The following is an 18,551-nucleotide window of genomic DNA, read 5'->3' on the forward strand; positions in this document are numbered from 1 at the left end:
TTTCCAGCCCACACATCCAGTAGTCAGGGACTGAGGCTAATCCTACATCTGCCCTAACCCCTCTACCCCCAAAGAACACCGCAGAAAGGCCGCTGTGAGCTCAGGCCACGATCCAGGTCTTGAGTGCTGCAAGCAGAGCCTCAAACCAGCACTTGAAGCTTTGTGTTCCGGGAGTACCTGGTCACTGTTAGGACCTTGGTTGAAGGGAGAGGTTCACCTGGGGTCCCCAAGGCTGCTGACTCCCACTCCTGCACTTACCAAAGATCCACCACATTGCCATGGTAACCAAGGCTGAGCACCTCCTTTTTTTTCCTTGCTTCCCTAGAGGGCACAAGAACAGAGCAGATGGACCTATCACATCTGCCCAAAGCTGTCCACCCCCACCAACACACAGTGGCCACCTAGATGGCTAGAATGCAGAAGACTCAAGAGGCCACCAAAAGTATTGTGTGCAAGAGTAGGGCCTGAGACACAGGAACCTATGAGGTGTGTACTTTGAGGACCCAGACCATAAGGGAAACAGCAGACTTGAGAACCCCACAGAGGAGAACTGAGGTGATAATAGTGACAGCCCTTCCTGAGGCAATACTTAGAATTAGGGCCATCGCTGTTAGAACTCTAATAAAGACCTTTCTAGAATTCATTCAGGGTGATCCTCAGATAATAAAAGTCAGTAAAGTTGATTCCAAACATTACTTGGAAAAAAAAAGTACAAAAAAATGAAAGCATATTTTGGGGAACAGAAGATTTGAATACATAAAAGCTCTCACAGATATGAGAGGTATCAAAAAGCAACAATAAGTGGAGCAGTGGGGCAGTGGGGCACCCATTCAAAGATGCAGATCACCTGAAGGCCTTGCTTGGCAGAGAGATGCCAGCGGAAGCCAGACATGCTCCTCTCTCCCAGGTGCACAAGGATCACAAAGCAGGAAAAGGGCACATGGCCCCAGAGCAGTAAGGGACACTGGAGAAGGAGGACTGCACCTCAGCCTAAGGGCCAGAATGGGCACCATGAGCCCCATCACTCCATTCCCATCTGTGTCTTCTGCAGCTCAGGGAACAGAAATGTGACCAAACAGGCTGCTTAAGGCAGTTTGTTAAACTGATGTGAAATTATTGTGTGTGTGGCAGTAGGAATTAAGGATTTAAGCTGGCCCAAACTTCGTGTGAGTGACAAGAGGGAGAAGGCAGAATACCAGAGTGGCAGAATGTTTAGAGACGACAAGAATATCAGAGTGGTTGGAAGTGTGTGTGAGCGTGTGTGTATGTCTCCAAGTTTGTGTGTGTGTGTGTGTGTGTGTGTGTTCAAGATGCTAACCAGCATTAACAGGGATAGGAGCCAAATCAGGCAAGAGCCTTCAGTGGTACAGTAGGAGTTTGGAATTTTTCGTATAATTAATGGAGAGTTAGTTATCTGAGAGTTTTACACAGGGGTGCAATGTGGTCAAACTAATATTTTAGAAAGATATATGCCAAACAGTATCCCATCTTGGGAATATTTCTCAAATTCTGTGTGTACTTGAACATTTTCATTCAAGCTCCATTTGATGAGAATAGTATAGCCAGGGTGGAGAGCCACAGCACCGATGCATCTTCCCCACACAGGCTCAGTTCCACAAAGTAAATCAGTTGAGAGGATGCTTTCAAAATGGCATCTGATCAGCAGACCCAAGGTAGTCTTCTCCCCCATTTCCACTAAGAAATGCTGCCCCCCCCATCCGGCTCCGCATAGGCAATCACAGCATAAATGGGGAGGGAGATTGAATATTGCATCTGATGGAGTCACACTGAGGGGAAAGCTCCATCTTTCAAAGGTTCATGTTGCCCCAATAAGTTCAATGAGCATCTACTATGTGCCAGGCCCTGGGCTAAGCACTGAGGTCACAACAGTGAGAAACAGGCACGTTCTTTGCAAAACTGTGGCTATTGGAGAAAAGCAAGAGGATGATTGAAAATCTGTTAGAACCAGCTGTCAGGCCACCAAAGTACGCAAACCCAGGGGTTTCCTACACACCAGCAATAACGACCAGTGAGAAACAGAATTTAGAAGACCCCACTATACCGCCTCTGAGTGGTCACTTGGTGTGGTGGCCACCTGTGGCCAGATGTCAGGCGGACCAACCCAGCCTCTGGGCCCCTTCCCACTTTTAATGCTCACTTGTCAGGAGTTGTACCTGAGTCTTCCAATGCACTGGTCCAAGCTGTCGGTCACTTCCATCAGCCAACCTTGCTGGTGGCGTTTCATAAGGGCTGCTTTATCCACCTGTGACCATGAAACACAAAGCCACCTAGTCACAAATCATCCTAGGGTGTGTCACCCTTCTCTAGGTAGGTGTTATCCTTCCATGTAGATCACCCATTTTTATAACAGTCTCAGGGCAAACACTATGAGATGCTTTCCAATATTCATTCTCCTTCCTGTCCTCTTTATCAACAGAACCTAGATCATGTTTAGGGTGACACTGTGCTGAGCCCCAGGAGATGAGCCATGTCCAAACTAATCACAAATATCCTTTCCACTGTCTCCAACTTCCTTGCAGATAAAACATCCATTTGATCCAACACTGACCAGAGTTTGGAGACATCTTTTTTGCTAAAATAGAGTCAGCCATAGCTGGTACTTCCCCTTCTCCCTTCTTCCTGCCTTGAATATAGAAGGCATGGCTGTGGCTGTGGCAATCATTTTGTACCCACAACAAAAGCCCAAGAGAATCTAGAGATATTGGCCCTAAGCTGCTGAACCAATGCCAACACTGTTGGTTACATGAGAAAAATAAAACCCTATTTATGTGAGCTGCTGTAGCTCGGTTTTCTGGTACTGCAGCCAAATGGGCTACGTATGTCACAGGTTTAGTATCAACTAAGTGCAGATCACACTGGTACATATCACCTCTCACCTCCTCTTCCTGCTTGCCTTCCTGTCCATGGCACTACCAAAGAAAGCTGTGACAGCCACTGAGAAAAAGCGGTGGCACTCCCCTCTACTGATGGCAACTCGTCTGCTTCCCCCACCTGACTGTGACCTGTCTGAGTTGGGGGAGTCCATGTTCATTTATTCACAAGCATTTATTAACTCCCCACTATATTCTAGGATTCAGTGGGGTAAGGGAAGCGGTGCCCACAGGTCAGATTCATGGGACAGCATCAACAGGCACCGGCCATGGAAAATGATGGGCTCTTTGAAGGCAGGAGGTGTATGCTGCCCTGGGAACTCACTCTTGGAGGTTTGTGGAGGGGGCGAGAGAAAAGAGGGGTGTGAGTGTGAGTGGCTCTGCAATGAGAAGGGAAGGGGGGGCAAGGACGGGGCCTCAGCATTCCTGGCGTGCTCACCTCTGCTATCACACCAATGCACCCCACGATGACTGCGGCTTTGGCCTGAGCGCCACTCATTCCGCCCAATCCAGAGGTGACGAAGACTTTCCCAGCCAGGTCCTCGACGCCCAGGTACCGACGCCCAGCATTCAGTACAGTGAGCTGCAGAGAGAGGAGTCCGAAGCTCACTGTCCACTCCCAGCGTGTGCACCCCCCATCCCCCGATACCAGGCATGACCCCGTCTCTCACCACTGTGCCGTGAACGATTCCCTGGGGACCGATGTAGCAATAACTGCCTGCTGTCATCTGGCCATACCTGACCACAGAAAAGGCAAGCAGGGGAATGAGCCCAGCGCCAGCCACCCACTTTTGATGGTTTAAAATTTATTTCTATTTATTTATTTATTATCATTATTTTTTATTTTTGTTTATCTCACCCAAGGATATTTTTTTCATTGATTTTTTAAGAGAGAGTGGAATGGAGGGAAGGGGAGAGAGAGAGAGAGAAACATCAATGTGAGAGACACATTGATTGATTGTCACCTGCACGGACCCCAGACGAGGGCCAGGGGTCACCTGCAACCCAGGTACGTGCCCTTGACTAGGAATCAAACCTGCGACCCTTCAGTGCTCAGGCCAATGCTTTAACCACTGAGCAACACCAGCCAGGGATTTTTTGTTGTTGTTTTTTATAGGAGAACATTTATTTAAAAAATCACAGAGGTATCAGAAGTAATGGGCTTAGGAAAGTAGAAGAAATGGGCTTAGGAAACAAGTTATAGAGGCAAAGGAAGGGCCCTTGGAGCTTGGGAGTGAGAAAGGTAATGGTAAAGAGCCTGGGAGGAAGAGGAGGGGCAGGGGGAGGCGGAGGCATAGCGTGAGGGAGAACACCTAACATTTATTTTTTAATGACTCCAAAATGCATTAGTACATTCTCCTTAAAAATATGAAAGAAAACATTTTAGAAAATGTTACGGTCCCCCATTTCTGCTCCCCTCTGGCCTCTCAGACCTTTTATAAACTGCAATATTATTGGTAAAATCACACTGGGGACTACTTAACCATTTGACCAAAGTTGAACATGACCCAGCACTTCCACTTTCCATGCTTATGCCCATGAAAAGGCATGCACACTATTGTTCATAGCAACTTGGTTTGCAGTGGCCAAACCCAGAAATAGCTGAAATGCCCATCAACAGGAGGAAAAAGAAATGAACTGCAGCACATGCACACAATGGAACGCTGCACAGAAGAGAAAGAACTATATTGTCAAAGGGAGAAGGCAAGTGTGGAGGCGTCATAATGGTCTAATTATCTAAATTTGTAGCCACAGTATAGGAAATGTTTTAAGGACACAGGGGACACTGTAAACTGGGAAGTCCAGGGCAGGAGAGGGATTTCCTTTACACTGTAGCTCCTTTTATAACGTCTGAGGGAAAAGTTTCTAACAAATGAAATGGTAGTATTCTGCATCTTGGTGGGTCTTGAGCTGCTCAGATGCATGCATTTGTTAAAACTCATCAAACGATATATGTAAGATATGTGCACTTCATGACGTGTAAATTTCACTTCAAAAGAAAAAAAAAATACAAACAAATATTGAATTCCAGCTTACTATGAAATGCATCAAAACCCAATTGGACAGATGGATGGAGGGACAGACAGACAGACACAGGATAAAGTGAGTTTAGTAGTACATTAGTCACAGAATTTTTTGTGTTTACAGTTAATTCTTCCAATTTTCTGTATATTTGAAATCTTTCATAATAAAATGTTGGAAAAAAAGCAGGATTCAAATTGTATGTTCACTTGCTTATAAGTATATAAAAACTGTAGGCATATTCATAAAAATTACTGGAAATATGTAAATATGAAATTGCTACAGTGCTGTGACTGTATTTCTCAAAATTGTATTTAATATTGCTACACTGCTTTATAATAAAAGTGGAAATATATGATATTTACTGGAGTGACATGATATAAACTGAACTAGAGACTTACATTGTAACCCCTATGGCAAAGAGCTTCTCATACTCCTCTCTGGAAGAATAGTTGGGAATGACCTGGAAAAGAGGGGTGGGAGGCCAGGGCTAGGGGCAGCACAGCTCCTTTGGAAGCGATAGCTAAGCGGGTATCAGAGACTCCTGGCCCTCCCTGCTGCTCCCAGGCTGGCACCATGCCCGGCTGTCCCGGGACCCACCATCCCGTTGGTGATAACCAGCCTTGGGGCTCCAGGGCTGCTTGGGAAGAGGCCCAGTGGGTGCCCACTGTACATGACCAGGGTCTGCTCCTCTGTCATCTGTGACAAGTAGGACATCGTCAGCCAGAACTGCAGGAGAGAGCACAGCATGGAGGGCTCTGTAAGTGGAGGTCCCACAGTGGACCCCAAGCCACCATCCAGCCTCTGATAGCTTCCCAGGCCTCAGCAGTCTGCCAAGTGCCCCAGCCCTCCAGGCCTCTGTTACACTCTAGTGGCTCCTGGTGCCTCCAATAACGCCACTCCTACCCTTAGGACCTTCAATATCCCCAAGTGTCTCCAGTGCTGTGATCTCAGGCAGCAGGCAGGTGAAGACCTGAGTCCTGAGCCCTGGGTTTGTAACTTCCTTCCAAGCCAGAGGAATGGTTGGGGGACAGCCTGGGCATAGGGGCCAGGCCTCATAGTCCAGCATACCTGAGCCCAGTTGCTGAACACTTGTCCGTTTCCTCCGTAGGTCACGAGCTCCTGGGGAAACTGGAGAAGACATGGTGTCATCTGAGGTGGAGACCTGGGAAGGGAGGGCCCCCACCCTGCACTGGGCTCTAGGGGGCAAGGTCGATGGCCCATTAAGAAGGAGTGGTGGGGGCAAGGGGAGAAGCCAAAGGGGTGAAGCCCAGGGATAGCAGCCTCTGCAGGAACATCTGTCCACCTGTGGCTGGGGTAACAGCTTGGGGTGAGGAACAGAGCTGGGTCTGGAGTCACTTTGGGAACTTATCTTGGGGTCAATGTCAGGAGTCCACCTGTGATCCAGTTTTGGGGCCAGGGCCAGTGCTGAGGAAGCTCTCACCACTAGGCAGGGTGGTCAAATTCTGGGACCATATCACCCTCAAGTATAATACTTCGAGATTCACCCTGCGAAGGCTATCCTTTCTCAAATATGGGATATGATGCACAGACTGGTGATCCAGGAGGCCCATGACAGGCACACGTGGCCAGACCTGCGCTGTCCCATCCACAGGTGGCTAGAGAGCACTTGAATCGTGGCTTGTCTGACATGCTCTAGTCAGTGTAAAACACACTCCTGATTTCAAAGACTTAATAGGAAAAAAATGTAAAATATCTCAATAATTTTTTTTGCTGAGTACATGTAAAATGATAATATTTCAGGTATATCAGGATAAACAAAATATAGTATTAAATCTGTTTCCTTTTACTTTTTCATGTGGCTGTCACAAACCTTAAAGTTACACATTTCTACTATACCAACGTTGGTGTCCTAGTGTTGGTGCTGTGCTCTAGTTACAGAATGAGCCACTGGGGGCGGGGGGCTCAGGGAGAAGGGTACGTGGTCCTCTCTGCACTATTTTTACAGCTTCCTGGAAATCTCTCACTATTTCTAGATAAAAAGCTTCAATGCGTTACACACGTGCCTCACGTTACAGTTCCCTGGGACAGTGCCGCCCCTGCTCCGGTTGCCCTGGCGTTACCTGGGCCACGGCGGGGTCCAGGTTGTTCATGATCATGTGCATGACAGCTGCTGCAGCTTTCGTCCGGCAGGGGTACTGCTGCAGAGGGTAGGCCCTGCAAGGGGAGTCCAGCTGCTAGGCGTGGCCGTGGGAGGGCACCAGGTGTGGACAGTGAGACCCGACGTCCTGCTGCAGAAGTTGCCTGGGAGCGCCCAGCCGGAACCAAGGCCAACCGGCTCTGGTGCTCACCTCGTGCTTTGCACGCCCCACTCTGCCAGGTATGGGGAATTTGGCCCCCATCCCACCCTGGGCCACCCTTCCTCCCTTCTCTGCAGCTCCAACTGGGAGAACGCTAACTTTGAAGCAAAGCTGATGTCTGCTTTCCAGAAGCCTCTACTCTGGGCACAGTTGATTCTTTCCTTCTTTCCTTCACACCACCTGTGCTCCTGGCCACCCATTCTAGAGCAGGTGCCAGGCAGCAGGCCACAACAGGAATGAAGAGATGTGCTTCCTGCTTTATGGGGTTCATGCCATTCCCTGGGGTGGTCCCAGACAAGTCTAGACTTTTGGTATATCCAAGAGCAAGAATGCTCAGTGTGACACCTGGGCAGGGAACTGTGATAGGCAGATCCTCCCGCCTCACCCCAGAACTGCTGGCTGTGCAATGCGGGGTGAGGCCCAGCCCCCCATAGTTTCACAATGCCTCCTGTGCCATGGACAATTCAGCTTGAGAGCCCTGATGGGAAGCCTGAGCCATCTGAAGACACGGGCAGAGCCACCTTCTAAGCCTCTCCTTGCCCTCTGGCAAGACCACAAAACATGGGGTTTTAAAGGGAATTTTGTATATAGCTTGGCTCCAGAATTGCACAGGACTGACTGCCCAGGACAGTGGATCAAAAGGACCCATCTTCTGGCCAGTCTTGGGGGCTTCAGCCACCTCTAGGCTGCAGACCCCACAGATGACAAAACTGCCACCCCCTCTCTGTGTGCAAAGTGCATCAACTCAGCACACCACATCCCTGGGCCACCTAGTGTGGACAGCCTCAATTTCCCCTTCCCTACTGACGCTGGGGCTCCTGACCTCCAGCATGATCCCCCCTAGGTCCTTCCCTTTCACCCGACAGTACTCACTTCATTTCAATGCGGGGGCAGAACCGGTACATATAGATGTGCCCATACAGTCGCAGCTCCTGGGCAAACTCGGGGGCCAGCAGCTTCTGGACGTCCAGGGGGAAGTAGCGCAGGGCATTCCTCAGGGCCAGCTGGGAGAGGAGAGCGGTCAGAGCAGCAGGGGCAGGGGCTCCAGGCCAAGAATGTCGAGGCTTCCATGATGAACCATCATCCCCCACTTGGATTTGCCCCTGCTCCACTCAGAAAACTATGGTCCTACCCAGAGACTGCCTAGTTGTCACCCTTGGCCTATTTATAATGTCACCTCCTACATGAAGCTTTCCCAAGAAGAGTCTTGCTCATGAGACCAGTCTGCTTAATTCCATGCAAGGACCAGACAGGGACCTGCCCTGAGGCTTGTGGCTGCAGCGGAAGATGCAGAACCAAGGGGGGTGAGAATAGACCTGCCAGGAGCCCACAGGCCCCTCGTACAAGTGCAGAGAAACACTCTCCACCAGTGCAGCTTGGCAAGTAGCCTCAGGCTACACCTGCAGCTCTGAGACTGAGATCCTGCCAGATCCAGGGAGGCCCAGGACAGAGCCTAAAGCCAGAGACAGGAGAAACCTTCTAAGGGCTCCTTATCCAACTAGGGAAAGCAGCCCAAACTCCCATGCTCCCACCAAACCTGTCACTCTTCTCCATCAGGAATATCCCTGATGTTCTTGGTCCTGCCTCAGGGCCTTTGCACTTACCCTCCTTCTACCCCCCCTTTGCCACTCTGCCTTCTCTTGGAGGGCCCCTCCCTTCATTCTGGTTTCAGCCCAGATGCCACCTCCTCAGAGGCCTGCCTGACATCACCTTCTAGACTCTTAGCCTTCTGGAGCTTTTCACTGTCAGACAGTGTGATTTGGTTGTTTCCTTCCTTGTTTATAATCCGTCTTGCTGAGCTCGAAGAGGGCCAGAGTCCTTGGCAGATCCATTTCATAGCTCTCTTCCCTGTAACACCCACACTGGAGGATGAGGGTGGACGCAGGCAAAGTGGGGGAGGTCACTAGGGTGACAACCTGGACATTGAGGCCATTTATTCATCCAATGACCATGGAGAACAAACCACTTTGGGGGTGAGGGGAGCTGAGGAGCTGGATGTGGTAAATTTATTTACACATTCATTCAGCGCATGTCTACTGAGGGGAGAGGTGGTATGGACTTGGAGAAGACAGGCAGCTTTGATCCTGGAAGGCAGAGGTGACAGACGAAAAAACAAAGGCCTAGAACTGGGCCCTGAGGACACCAGCGTTTGGGCAGGGGCAGAAGTACCAGCCAGGAAGACCGGGAGCTGGGAACCCAGCCAGGAGCACAGATGCCCTGGAGGCCAAGGGCAGAGGCTTAGGAAAGGAAGGACAGCACGTCCAGTGCGCCCTGGGGAGTGAATCACAGGCTGCCCTGGAGCATTAGGGGCAGGTGGGGTGAGAGGGTGAGAAGGAGAGGGAGGGAGCCGAGGGCAAGAGCAGGCGAGGGAGAAAATGCCAGTTTCGGGAGTTTTGGAATCTTGAATGGGTTTGCAGAGCATCCCTTCATTTAATTTTCACATGGAATAAAACCATATATTCCCTTCTTTCTTGGAAAAAAACACCTTGATCAGATCTTAAGAACAGTGACTAAGAATGCGCCCCCCACAGGAGTCTCTCTAGGCCAGCAGGCCCGAGTTACTCAGAGCGCTGGGCCCACCTCCAACGTCTCTGTTTGCATTTCTGACAAATGCCCAGATGCTGCTGCTGCCGGTCTGGGGACCCCACTTTGGGAACCACAACCAGACAGCAAGAAGGATGAACGATCCACAGGAACATGGAGCAGCCGGGATAAGTGAAAGCAGCAGACACAAAGGGGATGTACGTACACTCCTTGGACACAAAGGTCAGGAGCAGGTGTGGCTAAGTTACGCTGTGAGAAGTCAGGACAGTGGCTCAAAAGCACACACACACACACACACACACACACACACACACACACACACACCATGCACACAGACTCCACGCAAGACTTAACCTTACTACCAGGGTCCTACAATGTTCTATCCTATTCTAGCTTCTAATCAATACTGATTGCGACCCCTTAACTGATCTCACAACCTGCTGAGAGGTGGCAGCTGCACTCTGAAGCCACCGTCCTGACCGTCCTCACAGAGATGCAGGCTTCCTTACTGGGGCTGAACTTGATATGTGCCCAGACGCTGGGTAAAGAAGGCCCGGTTTGACTGTGTCAGATGCTTTTGCAACATTTTCAGATCATCACGTAACCCAGAAACACAACAAAGGCTCCTGTCAAAATTAACGACTTTTAAATTGTGTCAGTCAATAGAAATGACACAGCCATTCCATGAAATGTATTTAAAGACTGTACGAAATTCCATCTGTTCTAAAATGAAGTCTTCATGCATGTGTGCCGTGAACATAAAGAGGATTCTGGCAATTTCCTGAATCCTAAATGCAGCACAGAAGTTATTTGCCTATTTTTCTCTTGTATAAGATTTCCATCGTATCACCATTGAATTTTCATTAGTCCATAATTTAGCTTAGACATGTCTTCGTGTCAACTATTCTATATCAATTTTTTTTTTTTTCTTTCAAGGATAATCTTTGTCTTTTTATTTGCAATTTCATGTTTGTACTTAGTTTAGGAAAGTTGTCTTCTATTCCATTTTTGTTCAATAACTTTATCCCTTATGTCTAGAGTTCCATAAGAAGCATGTGATCATTATTTCTTGAGTGAAGAATTTTAAAAACCAGCAGCTCTGTTTGCTGGCCTGGATTCAACACTCCAAGTTTCTGATGGGGTGCAGTTCTCTGCATTAAGATGAAAAAATGCTGTTCAGAAAGGTTGTATGAGTTGTCCAAGGTCCTGTAACAGGCCTGGGCTCCTCTCCAAGCCTCAGGCTGCACCAGAGCGTCTGCTACACAGCATATGCATGAATCACCTTTCTGAGCTTCTGATCCCTCTCTGCGAAATACACCTTATAAGGCTGAACTGACACGATAGGACAGTGTCTGGCACACATATGCACCGTGTGAGACCCAGCTATCAAAATGATCATTTCTCACACTCATGGCCCTCCATGTGGCCAATAGTTTCCTCCAGCCCACCTTACCCCTTCTAGGAACTGTATAGAAACCTCTATACTCTCTGGAAGAGTATTGCTAAGCAGCAGATCATTTCCCCACTTAGAAACCTTCATGGGCTCCCCATTACTCCCCATCTGAGAAAAACAGCGCTATTCTTGGCATTCAGGGTCCTCTCTAATCAGGTTGGGCTTGGATCTCTAAGCTTTGCATCCAGTTCAGGCTTACATGGGGCCTCCTCTACCCCTAAATACTCTACTAAGGCCAGTCTCTGCATCTTCATTCACTGCCTCCCTTTGTCTCCAAATGGCCTCCTCAGATTTCCCAGTCTATCCTTGCCTATGTTGCCAAGACCACCTCCTCCAAGAGGCCCTACTGTATTTCTCCTGCCTGCTGAACTCTTGTAGGATGTTGGTTTGGGTGCTTAGCATATACTCTTGTCCACGCACTCAATAAACAACTTCTGTCACTGCAAATCCAGAAATGAGCCAAACAGAGCCCCACACTCAAGAAGCTCAGAATAGTGTATCAGTGATGGGAACTCAGATACGTGTGTGAGGTCTTCAGAACTGGTATCTGATTCCCAGAAGAGCCCCTTCAGGTAGGGAAGAACTGGGGGGAAAGGTCAGTAAGAGAAATTACAAATGGGAAGATGCTGAAGACATTTCGAATAAAGGAACTGGTCACAGTATATGACTAAATTTTCCTCTGTACTGTAGAAATTGTCCTGTGCTCATGCTGAGAATACAGTGGCTAGAATGTTATACTTAGAGCATACTCCGTATTTAAACAGAGAGTTCTGCTTAAAGACGAGCAAAGAGTGAACATATTTGAGTTCCAAATGAAATATTATGAAACAGTTCAAAGAATAGGGACTTTAAATAACCAATAACAAACAATCTCAAAAAAACCCCCCAAACCCTAACACATATATAATGCTTCCACTTATATTTTTAAGGGCCTACATCACCTTATATGTACACCTAGAGTGGCCTCCTTAGAACAAAAGACGCTCCCAGCTCCTATCACCTAGGAAATTCCAACTGATTTAGGAGCTCTGTGTCAGAAACTGGGATCTAAAACCATATATTAGCTGAGGGGAGGGCAGAGATAAATACACACATATTTCTTATTACTTCACAGGCACCAGCTGAACAAACGACAGCAAACACTGGCAAAGCTGAGGTAGCCCCTGTTCCTTAGCTCCCAGGTGCTCTCCTCTCAACAAAAGAGAGCATGGCGGCTGATGACCAGCATATAACCATAGGGTGTCACCTGAGATGTGCAGGTGGTGGAGCCCTTCCGGCCCTCTTGGTCAAAGGTGAAGGCATTGACAGCCAGCAGGGAGGTGACAGAGTGGGAGAAAAACATGACCCTTTGCTTTGACACAGCTGAGCTGGGCCACAGTATGACAAATGGGGGTGGGGTGGGGATGGGGCAGAGCTCCCCACCCCCACCCTTCCCTAACACCTGCTCTTCCCAGCCAGGCACACAGCGCCCAGTCCCCAGCACCCCCAGCACCCAGTTTCCCCCTTTGTGGGAGGTACTTGGCAGAAAGTGTAGGGAGCAGACCCCCAAGGATAGCAGTCTTTATCCAAGGTGGGGCGGTGGGATTCCTCTCTTAATCTTTGTGTTTAATATTTTCTACTTGCCCCCCACTGTTCCTAAAATTCTTTGAGTAATTTTGAGTAAAGAAAACATAGAAGAAAACTATAGATATAACAACCGGTGTACTTTACTTTGTCTGGTCTCCTCTGCTACCCTGTGGTGTGATCATTTTCATCTCCGATTTACAGAGGAGACAAGCGGGTTCCTAGACACTCAGTGACTTGCCTGAGGTGCTGGGTGGAGGGACTGTGGGAGATCCAGTAGGGGTGCCTGGCCTCCCAGCTAGCTCTCACACTACCCCCCAATCATCCCCCCACTACTGCGTGCCCTCACTAGGGTTCTAGCCAGGAAGCTGAAAACTCATCTGAAGATTTGGGGGGAGGGTGTCCCCCCATAAACAAAAACAAGAGCTGACCCACTGCAGAGTAGAACTTGAAAGGTATGTGCATGTCTGGGTCAGGAAGGCACATATTCAGGTGCTGTGCGTTTGGGGCACTTCACACGGGCCCCAGTCCTCCCTGGACTGGAGGCAGCCACAGCACCACCGCTTACTGGCTGGGTGACTGTGAGCCTCGGGGTCCTTGTAAATGGGGAGCATAATCCAGCGCCCAAGGGTGGTCATTGGGTAGAGAATGAAGGATATGGGGTGTTATGGAATCTGGTCCCCCACCCCACTGTCACCCTCACTGGGAGCTCCTGCAGAGCCCAGGCCTCAGCTTCTGCAGAGAGAGTAAGAAAAGGATACCCTCCCAGAAGCATCCAGAGGGCAAAGGGTCCGAGCAGGGATGGGGCTCAACTTCTTACCTTCTCCTCTGCAGGGCTGAGGCCAGGGGTCCTGACTGGGGCATGGGGCACCCCAGCCCAACGTCCCTGGTTCTCTGGGAGGGGCCGCAGGGGCAGGCCAGAGCACAGCTCCTGGAGGCTAGACATGTCTGGCTGAGACTGAGGTGGAGGCCGCCTGGCTCTGTGGAGAGGCCAGGGAGAGATTGGGCAATCAAGGTCCAGCTGGGAGGGAACCTCCGCCCCAGCGCCACCTCCTCCAGCCCCTCATTGGGCCCAGGGCCTGCAGGAGCCATGTGTAGGTAGGTCATAGAGTCACTGGCCCCTGGGCTGACTCGAGGGGGAGTGGCAGTGTTCTAGGAAGAGGCAGGCTTTGTATAGGGGAGACGGCTAGGTGGGGGTTCATCTGTAGTGTTAGTGGAGCTTGAGTGGGTTATGATTTTAGGATATGACTTGGGGGGCTGGTGGGGCTCCAATGGGAGTCACACCAGAGAGGCGATGTTGAGGTTTGTGTCTTGATGATGGGAAGCCATATGATAATGAACCTGGCTCAGAATGAGGGATCTGTGTAGAAAGCAGGCAGTGCCCCTAACACCCCTTCTCCCTGCAACCTGTGGGGGGGGGGGGAGGGGGAGGGGATGGCAGGAGCCCACCCACCATCAGGGGTACCCTCCTCGGCTTCCATTCCAGTGCAGGCTGTGTCACCCATTCTCAAAGCTCCGTGTGAAAGGCCTGCCTGGAAATGGCCCTCCTCCCATTAATAACTCTGGGAGAAAGTGCTCCTCCTTAGCCCTGTACTATGGATGGGAAACTGAGGCCCGTCTCACTCAAGCAGCAGGAAGTGACTGCAGTCGAATCCTGGTGGTCCAGGGAAGCAGCACATCTTAGTGTGAACCCAGCTCAGCTCCTGACCAGCCCTGTGGCCTTGGGACTTGTCCCAATCTACGCAAGTGGGTGGTAATTAACCACTCAGGCTGCAGGGGTCACAAACGGTTATGTAAGCACCCGGCACACAGCCTGCACTGAAAAGGTGAGAACAGCTCTTCTGAGCACACCCTGTGAGCCAGTTCACTTCTCACTCTCATGGCCTGTGGGTTTCACTGTCCCATTTTATGGATGTGGAAACTGAGGTCTGGAGAGGTGCTAGGACTTGCCCAAGGCCACACAGCTAGTCATGGGTGGAGCTAGGATTTAAACCCTGAGAACTCAGAAGTCTGGCTGTAGCCCTTTTCTCCGCTGCTCCTGCTCTGGCTGGCACAGTGAGTTTGCTGTTGTTGGGGTCCTCACCAGCAGAGAGGCTGCTTGGAAGGGCCAGCAAGCAGAAACACTAGCTTGTTTGCTTTCCAGCATTCATCCGTTCCCTCTTGACTGAGCACCTTGCTGTGCCAGGCATTGTTGCTGTTCCTGGAAGCAGCAGTTCTTGTTTCAGACACTGCCCCACCCCACCCCTCGTGGCATGCACAGCCCACAGCTTGACTGCCAGCAGCCAGCACCTGCATCTCTCTGCTAGAGGGCTGCATCTGGTGACTTAGGGCTTGTTCAGCCAGCTCAGAGGTGGGTTGGAAGGGCTAGAGAAGCCATAGCCCTTCCTCAGCTGCCCTGGGAGCAGCCTTCAACCAGCGAAAAGGGGAGAGGGAGATTACCAGGTAGATTCCCAGCTCCCTTGGCAATCCTCAGGGTGTGTAAGTGGGTGGGTAATGAATCTGGGGAGTTTTCTGCACTGTCTCCAGTCTCCCAGCAGGACTGGGCTGAGTTGCCTCCCTTCCCACCCCCAGTACAACACCCTTGGCTGGTGGCTTTCCCTTCCCCACCCCACACTCCACTCTCTGACCAGACAGCCTTCAACAAATGAGCTTTGCTTCTGGAGGAGGCTTCTTCATCTGATGGCTCAAGAGAAGCCAAAAATCTAACAGTTTTTGTGGAATCTCCTGACTTTCAAATGTTTGCAACCAATTAAAACAATTTTAAACATTGAATTGAATAAGATGAGTGGATCCTGGTTGTGATGCTGTGCTATACAGCCTGCAGGAGGTTATCACTGGGGGAACAGGGCACATGGGATCTCTCTGTATTATTTCTAACAACAGCGTGTTAATCTCAAAGTGTTCCAAAATAAAGTTTAATTTTTTAAAAAAATTGAACAAGCTGTTTAAAAGAATGAGGATCTGTCCGGCCATTGTGGCTAAGGGGTTGAGCATTGACCTAGGATTCAGGGGATTGAGGTTTGATTCCAGGGCACATGCTTGGGTTTAGGGCTCGATCCCCAGCAGGGGGACGTGCAAGAGGCAGCCGATCAATGATGTTTCTATCTCTCTCCCTCTCCCTTCCTCTCTCTGAAATCAATAAAAATATATTTTAAAAGAATGAGGATCCCACAGGTTTGAATACGGTAAGTTGAAACCCTGGCTATACCACTCACTAGCTTGTGTGTCCTTGAGTAAGTTACTTAGCCCCTCTGTGCCTCAGTTTCCTCATCTGTACACCAAAAACAATAACAGTACCCACCTCATGAGATGCATCTGAGGATTAAATGAGATAATACATGTGAAGGTCTTAGAATAGTGTCTGGCACAGAATAGGCACCAGATAAGAATAAAATATTGTTATTTTGCTAATTGTTGCCACTACCAAAAAAGCAAGGACCAGGGTAATGCATGTAGTATAAAATGTAAAGAAAAAAATATATATATATACATACATATACACATATATATGTGTGTGTGTGTGTGTGTGTGTGTGTGTGTGTGTGTGTGTGTATATATATATATATATATATGAACTTATCTCTGAGGGATACACAAGAACTAGAGAGAGATGGGGTGGGAAAGAGACTTTCACTGTAAAACTCTTTGGTGTTTTCAACATTGTCAATGCACTAAATGCCATTGCATTGTACACTTTAAAGTGATTAATTTTGTTATGTGACTATCACCTCAATTTTTAAAACTCTGGTGTTTTTGGATTTTAACCCTTGGATAAACCAAATAAATAAAATCTGAAAACTAGTAAGGAATAAAGTGCAGGCAGGCACTGCAAGTCAACCCCAGGTACCCAGGACCCCAGGCTACTCAGGTCCACTGCCCACTGGGCTCCCTGTGAAAGGGAGCCCTCAGGGAAAGCCAGCCTGGGCCAGCCTCCTGATGAGCAATCCCAGCGGCCCTTCAGATGCAGCAGGAGACCCCTAGTGGGAAGCACCCAACTGATTCCCTTCCCCAATTCCTGACCCACAAAATTGTGAGCAAAATGTAAATTGTTGTTTTAAGCTGCTAAATCTTAGGGCAGTTTGTTACTTAGCAACAGCAATTGGATCACTGCCTCAGAGCCCCCATAAGGGCCTTTCCTCTCCTGGAAAGCTTCTCCTCCTTGCCCCCATACCTTCCTGGTCCTCCACACCTGGTTCACATCTCTGCTCAATGTCATCTCCTCCCTGAGGCCTGCCTCTACCACCCTTGTGTGTGCCACATACACATTTCCCATCCCTTTATTCTGCTTTATTTCCTTCACAGCACCATTTACCACGTGTCATAATTTTATATATTTATTCCTGTTTTCTATGCTCCCATCCATCTATATTGAAAACTCCACGAGGGCAAAGAGTGTATCTGCCTTATTCTTGCCACTGGAGCCTTAGCACAGAGTGGGCATTCAGCAACTGCTGCATGAATGAATGAATGAATGAATGAATGAATGAATGAATGAATGAATGAATATGGCCTCTGTGAGAGGACAGAGGCTGCAGAGGGCGCTTTCTCAGGCAAACTACTGAGGCCCTGGGCGTCCGGGGGGGCATATTCACCCTCGGACTCCAAGACCCAACACCGGCCCTCTGCCATGTGCTTCCGCGGATTTTTCTGGACAGGGATGGGCTGAGATGTTGTTCTAAACTTTGGCCACCAGGTGGCAGCCCAGGAGGCCAAGATTCGCCCTAAGGACTCCAAGGGCTGAGGCTCCTGACAGAGAATGCCCTTCTGGGGGAAGGGTCAGGAATGCAGGTGTAGATTAGATTCGGGGCCTGCTGGGGGTATAGATGATCCGGAATCCCTGGGTCCTGGGGCCAGAACAGCAGCAGCCCTGACTGCAGGCCAGTTCAGAGGTGAGTTAGACGCTCCCCAAGGCTCTCTGTTCAAGTCGCCTGGAAAGCCATAATAAAAAGCTTCTGTTTTTATCTGAGAGCTGGGTTTCCCACCCCTCTGCTATTTGAGACCTATCATTGTGGTTTGGAGCTATATATTTAAGCCAAAAGAACTATTATTTACTTGCTATGCTTCCTTAAATAGACCTTTAAAACTTAAATAAATGCAATAGGAAGGAATTTTTTAAAATGGAAGGAGATAGAGAGACACACACACACATCGATTAGTTGTTCCACTTATCTATGCATTCAGCTAAGCCAAGGAATTTTTATATCACTACTGTAATTTGTCAGAAACAGGCAGTGACTATAAAAGTTAATAATCACTAAGCTATGGTACTTAGATGGGAGTCACTGAGTGCAAGATGCTGTTGCAAACATGTGTCTCATTTAGTCTTCACAAGACTATGAGATGTGTCCTAGTACTACCCCACTGCACAGTGAACTGATCTCACACAGCTAGTAAGTAGCACCAGTAGGGTTTGGAGTCACCAGATTTTTCAAGAGCTGTCAAAAAACTGGAGTTTACTGCAGCAGCCCCCCCCCCCCCCACACACACACACTGCTAAGTGTTAGCTCAAGTGAACACATGCACACACTGATGCACACAGCAGCAGCTGCACCGGCAGGTCCCTGCTACCCTGCCCTCTGGGCAGCAAGATCCAGGGATCAGTCCTGGTCTTCTCACTCCACAGGGCTAGCTGGGTGGGTTTATTTTTCCAAGGCGGGACTTTATTTTCATTCCCTCACACACAGGGGTCCTCAGCAAGTTTTCAGTGCTCGCCGTGAGTCTGGAGCAGTTGTGGATAACCCAGGTGAGGCACAACGG

The 18,551-nt window shown here is 49.2% G+C and overlaps 1 protein-coding gene across 1 annotated transcript in view; it reads right to left on the reverse strand.

Moving 5' to 3' along the window:
• The window catches only part of UROC1 (urocanate hydratase 1), a 31,972-nt gene extending 18,232 nt beyond the window's left edge, over positions 1 to 13,740 (reverse strand). Inside the window, exons 1-10 of the mRNA XM_016197363.2 lie at positions 13,615 to 13,740; positions 8,108 to 8,238; positions 6,998 to 7,091; positions 5,985 to 6,044; positions 5,514 to 5,642; positions 5,315 to 5,376; positions 3,563 to 3,629; positions 3,331 to 3,474; positions 2,175 to 2,263; positions 259 to 321 (exon numbers count right to left, since the gene is read on the reverse strand). Of these exons, the coding sequence (XP_016052849.1) occupies positions 259 to 321; positions 2,175 to 2,263; positions 3,331 to 3,474; positions 3,563 to 3,629; positions 5,315 to 5,376; positions 5,514 to 5,642; positions 5,985 to 6,044; positions 6,998 to 7,091; positions 8,108 to 8,238; positions 13,615 to 13,740 (965 nt within the window). The remainder of the gene's footprint in view (positions 1 to 258; positions 322 to 2,174; positions 2,264 to 3,330; positions 3,475 to 3,562; positions 3,630 to 5,314; positions 5,377 to 5,513; positions 5,643 to 5,984; positions 6,045 to 6,997; positions 7,092 to 8,107; positions 8,239 to 13,614) is intronic.
• Positions 13,741 to 18,551: the final 4,811 nt, after the last annotated feature.

Source organism: Miniopterus natalensis, chromosome 7 (assembly GCF_054644295.1).
Source record: "Miniopterus natalensis isolate mMinNat1 chromosome 7, mMinNat1.hap1, whole genome shotgun sequence".
NCBI classification, from domain to species: domain Eukaryota; kingdom Metazoa; phylum Chordata; class Mammalia; order Chiroptera; family Miniopteridae; genus Miniopterus; species Miniopterus natalensis.